This window comes from Lonchura striata, chromosome 1 (assembly GCF_046129695.1).
Source record: "Lonchura striata isolate bLonStr1 chromosome 1, bLonStr1.mat, whole genome shotgun sequence".
NCBI lineage: Eukaryota > Metazoa > Chordata > Aves > Passeriformes > Estrildidae > Lonchura > Lonchura striata.
Genome location: NC_134603.1, coordinates 8,451,745 through 8,464,398, shown reverse-complemented (window position 1 = coordinate 8,464,398; position 12,654 = coordinate 8,451,745). Strand labels below are relative to the sequence as shown.

Sequence of the window (12,654 nt, the reverse complement as noted above, 5' to 3'; positions counted from 1 at the left end):
ACCCATACAGTGCTGTGCTTTGGATTAGTGGCTGTGTGGGTGCTTGGCTACTGGCCAGGGTCAAATCACATGTGTGCCCAAAAGCATCACCAGCCTAATTCACTCCTGGCCCACCTACTTTGATGAACCAAACAAATGGGTAAAACTCTACTTTTCTTCAAAAGATTTTCCAAAAGATCCATTTGCTTTATTTTTATGTATCCTATCTTCACCTTTAAAACTGTTTATTTCTATTTCCTTACTTACCTATTCAAATCAAACCCTCAAATTATAGCGCTGCAGCCAACCCTTTGGTGTCCCCAGTGAAGGACCAACAGTCATCTGTTTCTCCCACACCTCTTTCCTGTGACTCTACCTCTGCAGGCAGGAGCTCTGTGCCTCATCAGCATCTTGGGGAACTTTGTCACACTCACCCACCCTCTGATACTTGAATCCTTCAACATTTAAAGGAGAAAGAGGAGTTGAAATAGTGGTGGGACAAGGGGGAACAACTTTAAATTAACAGAGCTGAGATTTAGATTAGATGTTATTAAAAAATTATTTGCAGTGAGGGCATGAGGCACTGGCACAGATTGCCCAGAGATGCTGTGGATGCCCCATCCCTGGAATGTTCAAGGCCAGGTTGCTTTGAGCAACCTGGTCCAGTGGAAGGTGTCCCTGCCCATGGCAGCAGGGTGGATGATCTTGAAGGTCCCTTGCAACGCAACCATTCTATCCAACCATCTCTGTTTTTTGAGTACAGGAGTAAAAAAAATTCTACCGCTTTTCTTTCTCCCTCTCTTCTCTCTTGGATCTAGTTTTAAAGACACAAAAATTCTGGGCTAAACAGATGAATGGGGATAAAATTCAGCATCATAAAGTCATCCCCAGACACAATGATTCTATGATTGATTCTGTGATTGATGCTGTGAAATCACTCTGATATTTTGTACCATATGAAACCCACTCTGGTCTTTGCACAGGCTGAACATGGGATGTGGCTGAAACTGGAAAAGCCACTGGAAAAAAAACACTTCAAAGCACATCTTAGGTATGGCAAAGTCCATTCACATCCCCAGCCCCAGACTGTGGGTTTGGGATGGGGCTGGGGGAGCAATGTGCATCTTCCCTGGATGGTGGCAGCTCTTTGGGCCAGCCCCAATGAAGCAAGGAGAGAAACACAAAAATGCACATGGGGAGAAATGGCCCTAAGGGGCTCCTTGATGTAACACTTGATTTGGGGTACCCTTGGGGGAGCCCATGGTGCTGCAGGATGCTCATGGCACAGGTTTAGAAGGCTTTCCTCACTCATCTGGTGTCTGGGTGGACAGGGAGGCCAGCTGGTAGTGGCTGAGTAACTCTGGAGTCTCTGATTATGTGGAAACAGTAATTATTGTGGAAAATGTCCTCTCTTAGTAGGAGTGTTAATGTCATGGGGACAGACAGACAAACTCCCACATGGATATATTTATATTCTGCCAGCCAAAGGTTACCTTAGAAACTCAAACTAAGGAGCAGACTAACACAGTAAATTTCCTACAGGAGAAAATTTAACTGAAAACACAGAGATTTTCCTCTGCATACAGGTACCTGACCATGAAGAACTTTTCACTGTATGAACCCTATTTATTTCATATTGTCTGGAGACAATAAATGTAATGAGATTAACTCCCTCAAATTCTGTAGAAAAGACAAGGGAAATCAGATTTTTAAGGGTGGCAAGGGACTCCTTTGCCTTTTCATTCATTGGGTTTAATTGCTATTCTGACTGTGAGCCATCAAAGGAACCCATGCCATGGACTGAAGCCATACAGCTCCCCTGTGGGTCTTTTTGTTCTTCATTTGATGGTATGAGCAAAGTCCTCTGTCCAAGTCCTGTGGTTGGTCCATCTGTCTGCATGCTGCTGTTGTTGTTGCTGCATGTCTTACTAGTCTCAAGTGGTTTCCAGACTGTAATTTTATACAAATTAGTTTCCTGACAAAATAATTTCAGACCTGGAAGTCGCATTGCATTGCACCTCTTGTGAGTGGACATGAAGCAAAATACAAAATTATTTTTAGGAAAGCTGTTCCTAGGTGTTATTTTGCTTTGCTGAGAATAACAGAGGAGCAAATGCTTTGCATCTCCTCTGCACCTGAAGTGACTGGAATAGCTCCTCAGACCTGTGTGTCTCTACTTCCCACTTAATTTTCAACAAGTGTGATTCTGGCTGGACTGTATCTATTATTGGTGTTTAACATCTCACTCATGCAGCATGTCTAGAGCCTGGGTTGAAAAGGAAAGTGTCAAGCAGTTTCTGAGAACCTGATCCTCTGAAGGTCACACTAGACAGCAGCTCTCACTGTGACCAGCTCACCACAGCCTGAGTCTGAACAGGATCTTCCTGAGCTGACCTTGAGCTCCTATCATCAGGATGGTTGCACTTCAAAGGGCAGCTTGCATCACTGCCAGACCAGCTACCCTACTCAGTCCCTTAAACCATGAAAAGGAAAGGACAGATAAGGAAAGTGAGCAGTTGATGATGTCCATGAGAAACAGCCAAGGTGGTGTTTCCACATGTAGAGCCGTGGTCACGCAGCTGTGGGTGTGACCAGCTGAAGTGACACTTGACCACAGGGATCCATCTCCTAGAGGGGCTCTCCCAATTCACAGCTCAGCCAGCCATGACTGCACTGCCTGTGTGACCTCAGCAGGCCCCAAAAACAGGGACCTGGGCTGGATCCTCAGATCTCAGCCAGGTCAGACAAGCCGATTTTTTTCTCAAGTCACTGGTTTCTGAGTCTACATTATTTTCCCTTATCTACCTCCTAAATAGAGCATAGATCCATCAGGAGACCACATGCATATTAAGTTCAATTTATTTTCTCCAGAGAGGCCTAGAGCTGCCATGTGAGCAGTGTGATGCCATGACCACAAGCAGCCTGAAACATGCCAATGTCACCCAAGGGATCACAGAATCTTAAAGGCTGGAAAAGACCTCTAAGATCATTGAGTCTGACCAGATGGGTATGAAGAAGTGGAATAAGCTTCATTACACTGTTATGTGACAGAGGAGGTTCTAGGAGTTAATGAAAATACTGTGGAAAAAGAAGTGTGCACAGAAACACTTTGATTACAATAAAAAATTTATTTTGATTCATATCATACTGAAAAGTTAAATAAATAAAATGTCAACAAATGATTGTGTGAAACTCCACACCATTAGAGAAAAAAATCATAATCTATTGTGTAGTCAGAGAAAAGTACAAAGAAAATCTGGACATGGGAAGAAAAAAGTGCTCAAGAGATTTGGCTTTGGTAAAAAACATAACACACACTCAAGGAGTTCTTCAGAGATTTTGCAGTGGTGGCAAATACAGTCCAAGAGTTTGAAACCTTGACATGCTGTTAAATGTTATCCTTGATTCTTTTAAACTAAATCCAAAAATTTTCTAGACGGAAAACAGTCTTCAACAATGCCAGTGAGAATGAATTCTTCCCTCAGCATCATCTGTTGATGTCTCCTGGTTCTGAAGGCAATTGAAAGAGCAGCAAAATTGTGGAGAAACTGAGACAAGAAACTAACACAATAGTCAGCTGCCTAAAGGATTCTAGAGAAAGTTCCCCTGGAATAGAAACATGATGGCAGCCACTATTTCTCATCCTACACCTGGAGAGATCCACTCTGCTCTCCTCACACTCTGAATAACAGACGTCAGTGGTACACAGTTCCTGCTTGCTGTTGGCAACAAAATTAAATGGGAATTGCAGCATTAATGATGAAGATACTAAATCTACCTGCGTGTATGACCCATGAGGTTTTATATGTACTGTCAGAGGCAGAATGTTCAGGGGAGAACGGAAATTTTATTAGAACAGCAAAAGGAAACTTTCAGAACAACACAGGCTAGAATATAGCTGGCTTCTTTTTCTACTATTTTTGATTCCAAATTGGCCCCTGTGATTAAAAAAAAATAAAAAACAACAAAACATCAAGGGGATTTAACCACCATGAGTTTTCTTCCAAGTCTTTCTAAAAATGACTGAAAAAGCAGTCAATGTTTCTGAATTACTAATATTTGTCCATGAGGAAAAAAAGAAAAGTACTTGAAGCTCCAAAATTCAGCCAAACTGTGAAGCTTTGACTGGCATCTTACACGTAGTCTTTTACCTCTTAAACCTGCTTTGTTTGTATCACTGCAGCATCTCATAAGAGGCATGTTGATTAACAGCAATTTAAAAAGCAGGAATCCTTAAAGCAAACAAATATGGTTCAGGCAGTAATGCTTCATTCTTTCACAAAGGACTTGTAGGAGACAGCAAGCCCATCAAATCAGCTGTGCCTGTGACATGCAGCTCAGTTCATGCTGGGAAATGGCTTCCTGACATGAGGATTGTGAACAGGTCTCATCATGAGGATTTGAAAATCCTGCCCTTTCCATATTGCTGAAATGAAGGGTCACACGAGCTGAGGGAGCTCCATTCCCACACAGACATTTGGCATTCTTGGCTCTTTATATCCCATGAGTAAATGCTGATGAGTGGTGCTGCCGCCCAAAATTCCAGCTGCCCATGGCACTGTGCCACGTGTTGCTGCCTTGGAGGGCACCCCACTGGTACCAACTGGTGCAGAAAGACAGGGGGACAAATCTTGGATGAAGCACATCACTGTTGAAGGACTTTCACCAACTCAGATACTCATCTGCTTGGACATGCTGCCACAACTGGTGCATAGAAGAGAGGACATTTAGATGATGATTTCTTTTGCCATAAACTCCAACCAATGTGATACATTAAAAATTAAATATGCCATTTTCCCCAAGCCTGATCAAAAGTCCCTTGAAGTCTGTGGCAAGAACTGCTCTGGTTTCACCGAGGCTGAAAGTGGATCCATAATCCACAAGTCTTGTTTTCACCACATTGAGAAGAAAAGACCACAGTTTTCTATTCTTCACTGACTAAACTTTTGATTTATACTTCATCTGTCCTTGAAGCTTTAATGCATTGATTCCAGCAAAAAATCTGTGAGTATAAAACCTCCACTGTAACTTCCCTGCTCTCACTGCCTGGAGGTACTGACATCAGTATACTCATTTCTCCAGAGAAGTACATGATTTTGAAGTCTGTCTCATGCTCTAAGATCAGCTTATACAGATTGTGTCTTTGTAGGTGCTGCTACAGAGCAAAAGATTCTTAGTGTATAACTAGTTAATATCCCAAATGATGATTTTTTTTTCCATTTCAGATGGAGACCTTGTAAAGAGATACCACATTTTTAAACTTGTAAAAAAAAAATAAGAAGAAAAATTTCCTTGGGACTTCTGAATATTTTCCCATAAAAAAAGGTAAAACCTACCTTCAAAAATTGTCTTGTTTGTGTTTGTTCAAATACAATATAGGAGTTGTTATTATTGGTTTTGATTACAAAAGCATACCAGACAGAAGCTAAACTTTGGTTGATTTTTCCCCCCCTTTTATAAAAATGTTGAATTTAGGGTTTTTCATCTTAAAAAAAAATCACATCTGTTGCACAATTATAAAAGGCACATATAAATGACTTCATGAAAGTCCACTTTCCAATTTTAAACTGATTAAATAAAAAAAAATCCAGAGTATTTTCCACCAAAACACCCCCCAAAAACCCCCAAAATTACATATAACCAAATGAGACAAACAAGTGGCTAAAAAGGCCATTTTTTTTCCTGGAGTTTTCAGTATTATGTTCTCAATCATTATGGCTGTGTAAGAAGCAATATTAAATAATACATGAGATGATTTGATTCATATTTTCTAGACACTATCAATGCAAAATGAGGCAATGGTTGAAATATTTTCTCCTCCAGGCAATTTCATCATGTTTGTTCTTAATACAGCATGAAAACAGAAGTAATAAGAGAAAGAGAAGAGGTGGTTCAAAAAGAAGATCAACAGCAGAAGTGAATTCATTTCTTTGAGGTAATCCTTACTATGATGTTCACAGCTGCCTTGGCGGGTCTCAAGTCCCAGAAGCCATTTTCACTCTTCTTCAAGGATCTCCTGCCTTGCTCGAGGAGAGAACAGACACACAGACAGCAGTTCCTGTGCTCAGGCTTCCTCTAATTGCAACAGGCAGATCTTTCATCAGTAATTCAAGAATCCAGCCGTAGAGCCTAAGCAGAGATTAATTTATTCCAGCTGATTGGCAGCTCCCAGCTATCCAAAGATAGAAATCATGTGCAGCTGGGAAGCCGGTCCTCGGCCTCATCCCTGCAGTGGGAGATGCTCCAAACCCACCGCAGGTCCACACATTCAAACCTGGCTGGTGCCCAGATCCTCTTCACTGAGCTTTGTTCTGCTGCATGCTGGAAATTGCAGCACCCACTTGTCCCCGTGGCCAGGGTCATCTGCCCTTGAAAAATTTTATTTTTTCAATGGAGGCAAGAGTTAAAGTTATATTGAACTCAAAATCCCCGTCGTGGACGCCTGTCTTCCGGAAGGCCCCACCTGAAGTGTTGTTTTCCCAGTAATGGTGCCAGTGTCCTTTGCTGTCTGCTCCAAAGCCATACACATTCACCTAGGAGGGAAGGCAGAACTAGTGTTACAGACTGGAAAGCAATTGCTCTCCATCTGAAATGCTGTATAAATTCTTTATTCTCAGTGTATTTACAGGCATCAGCACCTGAGGGGCTCAGTGGTGTCCCAAACTCTCCTGCTGCATGACATGAGCACAGAGAAACAGCCCAAGGCCTATCCAAAGCATCTGACATCCTAAGCTATGCTGAGACACCACCAGACCTGAACTCAGAGGGAAAAGGAGATTTCCATCCATTAATTCTTGTTTAGCAATATGACAGCTCATTCCTATCCCTTAAGCATGACTGACCTCAGGAGATCCGTGGCTTGGGATGGGAATCCCCTCTTCAGTTGATTTAAACCACAAAGAGTAAAAAAAAATATGGTTTGGTCCTGGTCTTCCAAATAATGACCCACAGTGACTACATTTATATGCCTGATTATATGATATTTGCAGTTACTTCAGAGAAAGATGGATTTTATGTTCTTTGAATGTATACCCAGCTACAGCCTCTCCTCCCACAAAGGCTTGTTTGTTGATGGCTATGCCTATCACCTGTGATGGTAACAGTCCAAACATCACCACTGATTTATTGAAACTGAGAGTGGTGGTATGTCTGACTGGATTAGAATGGGTCCTAGCCCCAAACCAGCTCCCTAAACCAACCACACCCAGGCCCATTCAAATGTGAGCTATTTTAAAATTGGTTTTAGTAATGTCAGAGCTCTGTTCATTGCCTGCTTACCACAAAACAGGCTGCACCCAATCTGCTATGACCATGATAGTTTCTTTCAGTATCTTTAGGAGTATTTCTATCACCTCTCCATGAAAACAAGCCTGGGTGACCAAAACTCTCATCAGCAGATGTGTGTCCAGGACAGGGATTTTGCCAGCAAAGTGATTTTTATCCCCTATGTTGACAAGCCCATGCTTGCAAGGTTTTGTAGGGCTGACCTGGCCTTACTCTAACTAGCTGAGTCTCCAGTGACCATGGAGCACCTCACAGCACTCAAATCAGGAAATCTCCCCAAGTAACTGCAGGAGCAAAGGCATTTACTATATCCTACAGTATAAACCCACAAGCCTGAGTTTGAAAATAGGAGACAAAACATAATTCAAACTTTAATTTGCAAGATGAGCACAAATACTATTCATGTTTAGATGTCTTTTGATACCACGTGGAATCTCTGGTTATGTTTAATTATATTCTCCTGGAGTGCATACCCTACAATTTGCTGACATTAAAAAAATCCATCAGTGGCACTTGAGCATGTCTGCATGTTTCTGAGGAGCCTACATATGTTTGAAGAGGTAAATAGCAGAGAAGGTGGAGAGGGGGAAACAAAGGCTGAGTGAGTGGCCAGGGGTTGTGCCTGGCTCTTCAGTGTGAAATGTCCTGATTTTTATCCATATATCCACACACAGACAGACTTTACCTCATCACATACATGGAGAGCAAACATCAAAGACAGAAGGCCTGTGGAGGGGTATCTCCCATGATGCTCAAGCCAGTTTTCATAGATGTATTTCATAAAAGTTGGATTATAAACCAGGATCTAGGCAAAATTGGAGAGAAAGACTCATTAGGAAAATACCCTGGGGAAAAAACAATGGTAGCATATCATCCCTAAAGGACACGAGGATAGGGGACTGGGTAAGAAAGGAATAATAGTTATTCCTTGAAGACAAATGAAAGGCAAAAATAAGTCCCATATTAAGTGCATTCAGGAATATTTCCCATGTGCAATTACATATCAACAGCCTTTCCTTGGTCTTGATATTCCTTCTGCTTACAGTAATGTAAATCTTGGTGATTCCTACTGAAACCAAGAGTCTGAAAAAGCACAAGTGAGATGAAAATTAGGCATTAGCCATTCAACTCTCCCTGCAGCAGATTGCAGGTGAACTCTGGGGAGTTAGAGTCCTGAGCAAGGCAGGCATGAGATGTCATGACACATTTCACAGAACCATGGATTAATTTAGGTTGGAAAAGACCCCTAAGATCATCAGTTCCCATCAATTTGAGCGGCAACATAAGAGCGACTGCCTCTTGTGCACAATGTGCAGCCATGTCTTGGCATCTCTATAGGTACAGCTCTAAGGAAACCAAGGGCCAAATGCAACTACCAGGAAGCCTATCAGGTCATGTATGACTCTTTTATCCTGTTTTTCAAATGTCCCTTTTCTCTATGCTGTATGTTTTTTTTTCTTACAAGACATAAAATGCATTTGTTTGTCTCACAAAGGTCATCTCACAGAGAGAGAGCACTTAAGATAAGACCTGAGAGTACAGTAAATCCAAGGACTGGTAGGAGCCTTTGGTTTGAACCCCCTCCCCTGAGTGAGGCAAACAGAGACTTTTCCCTCCACGCTGTGTTTGCAATTAGAGTGACAGCATTTCAGTGCTATCTGGTTAGCTGCAAGGCTTTTCCTTTTACAAAGTCAGAGGTTAATTGCTGATACTGCATCTGTGCTTAATCTCTTCTCACAGGGTGTTTTGCATTGCACAGTGTGGGAAGAAACTCAGGCTTCTCCTCTCATGCTCAGGAAGCTGCTGCATATCACCATAGCCTGGGCTGCTGCCTCTCAGCTGTGGTGTGAGTTTAACAACCTGCCCTGGTGCTTCTCACTGGGGTTTTGCAGAGGTTATCATGTACCTCACAACAGGTAAGGATGAGCCAAGGGATTATTTATTGCACCCTAGAGGTCCATGATTTGAAGCAAAGGAAAATAAACTGATACTAGTTGAGAGTTTCACCTGAAGGCTTTGGCAAAACCTGGCTTCTTGAATGAAAGGTGTGTGCTTTAATTTGTAATTTTAATGTTCTGAAACTAATGGCTTACTTTAACAGCACTTGATGGCCTAGACACCTGTACTTCTTTGGAAAATCAGTCTCTCCAAAGGCTGAAAGAATGAGACCTTTGTTTTTCTAGAAGCTAGGAGTTCTTCCTTGTTATAGGAAGAGCCTGCCTTGGTTATAGCCTCAAACCACACAGCTACAACAACAGAAGTCTTTGCACAGTGGCTAAAGTTCCTCCATGGGAATCCTCCATTAACATCCAGCCCCATGGCAAGTCCTGCCTCCAGCCTGTCCCTGTCTGCTTTCCTGCACACTGTGCTTGAACACTGCCTGTGAGACCTGTAATACACCCGGAGCAAAACCTTCCTGGACTTGGCCTGAGCTCAGCCTCCAAGCTTGTTTAATTGGGTACAGGTAATTACTGCAGCTCTGGGCTAAGAGCCTACCACCAGGAATTCTCCACTGACTTGGAAACACACAGCTTTATTTGCTCAGAATTCATTTAGCTCCTTATTACAAGGAAGTGACCTGGGAGTCAGAAACATCCTTGGTGTTCAAATATTAAAATTATTTAAGAAAACCTCTGAAGTCTCTCCTCAGTATCATTACATATAAATGGCTGCAATGGGTAGGAGCAGAGCAGTTACTGTGGATGACAATTCTGCATTTTTAATGTTCCTGAGCAGCACCAGAGGAAGTGATGCAACCTTCAGAATAGTGTTCATGCAATGACAGAGCCACAAGAGCAATTTCTTTCCAACCACAGTGGTTGATCTATGGCCTAAATGGCACACAGGAGCCAAATCTGTAGCTTAGCTGAGCTTTTTAAAGTGTCTGTATTTTGGCTGCAACTTTTTATGAATGTCAAGGGCTTGCTTGGATTCTTGCAGTCTCCCAAACAGGCAAAAGACCTACAAATAAATTAGGAGAATAAATGCACAAACCAGCATTGCTCACCTTTTCTTTTTTGACTTTGATTTTCCTTGGAACTGGAACATATGTGCTGTTAAACAAAAAAGAAGCATCATGATAAATAAAAAGTCAAGTTATTAGTATTTCCCTGAAATTCCAAAGAAAGAATATTCTTCACATACAGTTATAAATTCAAATTATTCTAAAGTAGTAAATTCAAGATGTTGTTGTAAAATGAGGCTGCAATTAAGTAACACAGCATGAAAAAAACTGAACTGCCACTGACGCAATTTTATAGAAAACTATTACGTTATTAAAAATTCAAGTTAATTATTGACAGTAGGACACCAAAGATTTAGTTGAAAATATACTCTAGCGTCAATAGCATGTGAAGCTCGAGACTTCTAATTCTTGGGTAATTTTTGTTGCAGTCTTTGCTCTTTGATGATAGGAAAAGACTTTCCATTTAATTTCATGGCAGAAAAACCTTCTCCCACCAGGGGGAGACTTTTCCTCTCCTAATACTCGGAGCTACCACACGATTTTCAGAGTCGGTGGCAGCAGAGTTCACCCCTTCTGTGGTCATATGGAACTCGAGCATTCCCAGGACACAGTCCCTCACAGAAAGTGATTTTCCTCCTCCCCAGGGTGATGCTGAAGGCTTCCTGCAGTTTCCAGCATAAAATTTCCAAGTTACACCTTATGACGGAGTAGAAATCACGAGTCATGTCTTGAAAATGAAAAAAAGCTTTTATTCCCCATATCTCATGCACAGCATGTGAAGCCATTGCACAGCTCATCACGAGTGCTGTAAGAAAAATACAATCCTGAGTTTGTTTCAAGTGAAAAAATTCGGGTGAGCTGGCCTTGTAATTGGAGTATATCCCAAAATATATCCTGCACACTTATTAGATGGGCTGTGGTAAATCACCAAACCCTTCCATTAGTTCAGTCTAAATGGTTTCACTTGGGTTTAAGGTTTTATTTTCTTTGAACCGTGGAACATCATCACTTTTAAAACTTAGTCTAAACCTTCCCAAACCAGTGGTGACCTGGCAATGTTCTCCTGACCTGCCATCCGTGCTCTGGGCTGGAAGCAGTGAGAGGTGATGGGTGGTTCTAACACTCCTGGGAGTTGATGCTGCTGGGGAAAGGGACACTCATGCAGCCTTCTCAGTCTGGTCTCAGCAAATATCCCCATGCCTGACCCTGATCAGCAAATCAGTAAACATAGTCTTGCTGATCCCATGCCCTTTTTGTGCTCATGAAGACAAAAAAGGCTTCTTTGATAGTAGAGTTTCCTTAATATCATATGAATAAACAGTTAATCTTTTCTAAAAAGGTGATGTGGAAGAAACAAGAAGGCTGTGTTTCATGGATTTCATGGATAGATACAGTAGAAGACCAAAGAGATGAATATGCAGTGTTCATGACAGTACTTGTGGATATCTCTGATCTAACCAGGAGACTTCTGGAGCTCTTGTCAGATGACATATTAGTCATTTTAACCAAGGGTTACTTCATTGTTTCAGAATACTCAAGTCCTGCTGTCACGTGGCTGCAGAATTTCATAAAATGACACAGAAAATATTAGCACACTGATTAAGACCTCTGCTCTCATGATCATGTAAAACCTGGGCTGCAGAGCAAAATGAGTGACCCAGGAGGAACCACACAGGGGTGGGACACTGACCCCTGTGATGAAGGTGGCTACAGGCAGTGTAACATCCCCTGGGAAACATCTTCCACAAGCCACTGTGCAGGGCTCCAGTGGAATCTGTCATTGTCCCTGTGAAAAACATTCATTTTATTGTACAAAACATTTACTGAACCCTTGGCACAAGAAGTGTAATATTCTAAGGAATACAGTAACTGTCTTTGCCAAACAAAGTGGGGTTTTTTCACCAAGCAGATTCCTAAAAGACTTGCAAGTCAAGGCAATCAGGGTAAATGCATGGCTGATGAGGGCCTGAAAGTTTCCAATCCCTGAAAAGGCTTTTCTTATTCTTTTCTGGAACAATGCTTAGTCTTAGAGGGATGTTTTTAGATAGAAATACATCAGTCAAATGGGACTAATAATGTATGAGAGAATCACTCAGCTGTCAATTGAAGTTAATATTAAGGCAATCTGACTTAAAATTTGACTTTTGTTTTGAATCATAAAAATTGTAAGAATTATGACAATACTAAGAGAAGAATATGTTTAACTCACAGGTTTTGAGTTTTAGGAAATTCTTTCATTTAGCTGAAATTAAAAATTAAAGGTCTGTGTAAAAGTCTAACTAATACAGGATGCTTATCTTTTTTAGCTATGAGTACACTTGGCTTCTTGTTAGCCTAAACTCAGCTGACACTATGCAGGCTGTGCACATGGAACAATGCCCAAGCAGACCGGGGTAAGGAGATAATTACATCTTCCTTTCTAAAAT

At 41.6% G+C, this 12,654-nt stretch overlaps 1 protein-coding gene across 2 annotated transcripts in view; it reads right to left on the bottom strand.

Annotated features, from left to right (window-relative positions):
* Positions 1-894: 894 nt before the first annotated feature.
* Positions 895-12,654, bottom strand: part of ST3GAL1 (ST3 beta-galactoside alpha-2,3-sialyltransferase 1) — an 80,584-nt gene continuing 68,824 nt past the window's right edge. For both annotated transcript variants that reach the window (XM_077781923.1, XM_021542387.3), the window contains 3 exons: positions 10,271-10,316; positions 7,949-8,068; positions 895-6,512 (listed from right to left, as the gene is read on the bottom strand). In XM_077781923.1, coding sequence (XP_077638049.1) covers positions 6,339-6,512; positions 7,949-8,068; positions 10,271-10,316 — 340 coding nt within the window. In that variant the 3' untranslated portion in view covers positions 895-6,338. The remainder of the gene's footprint in view (positions 6,513-7,948; positions 8,069-10,270; positions 10,317-12,654) is intronic.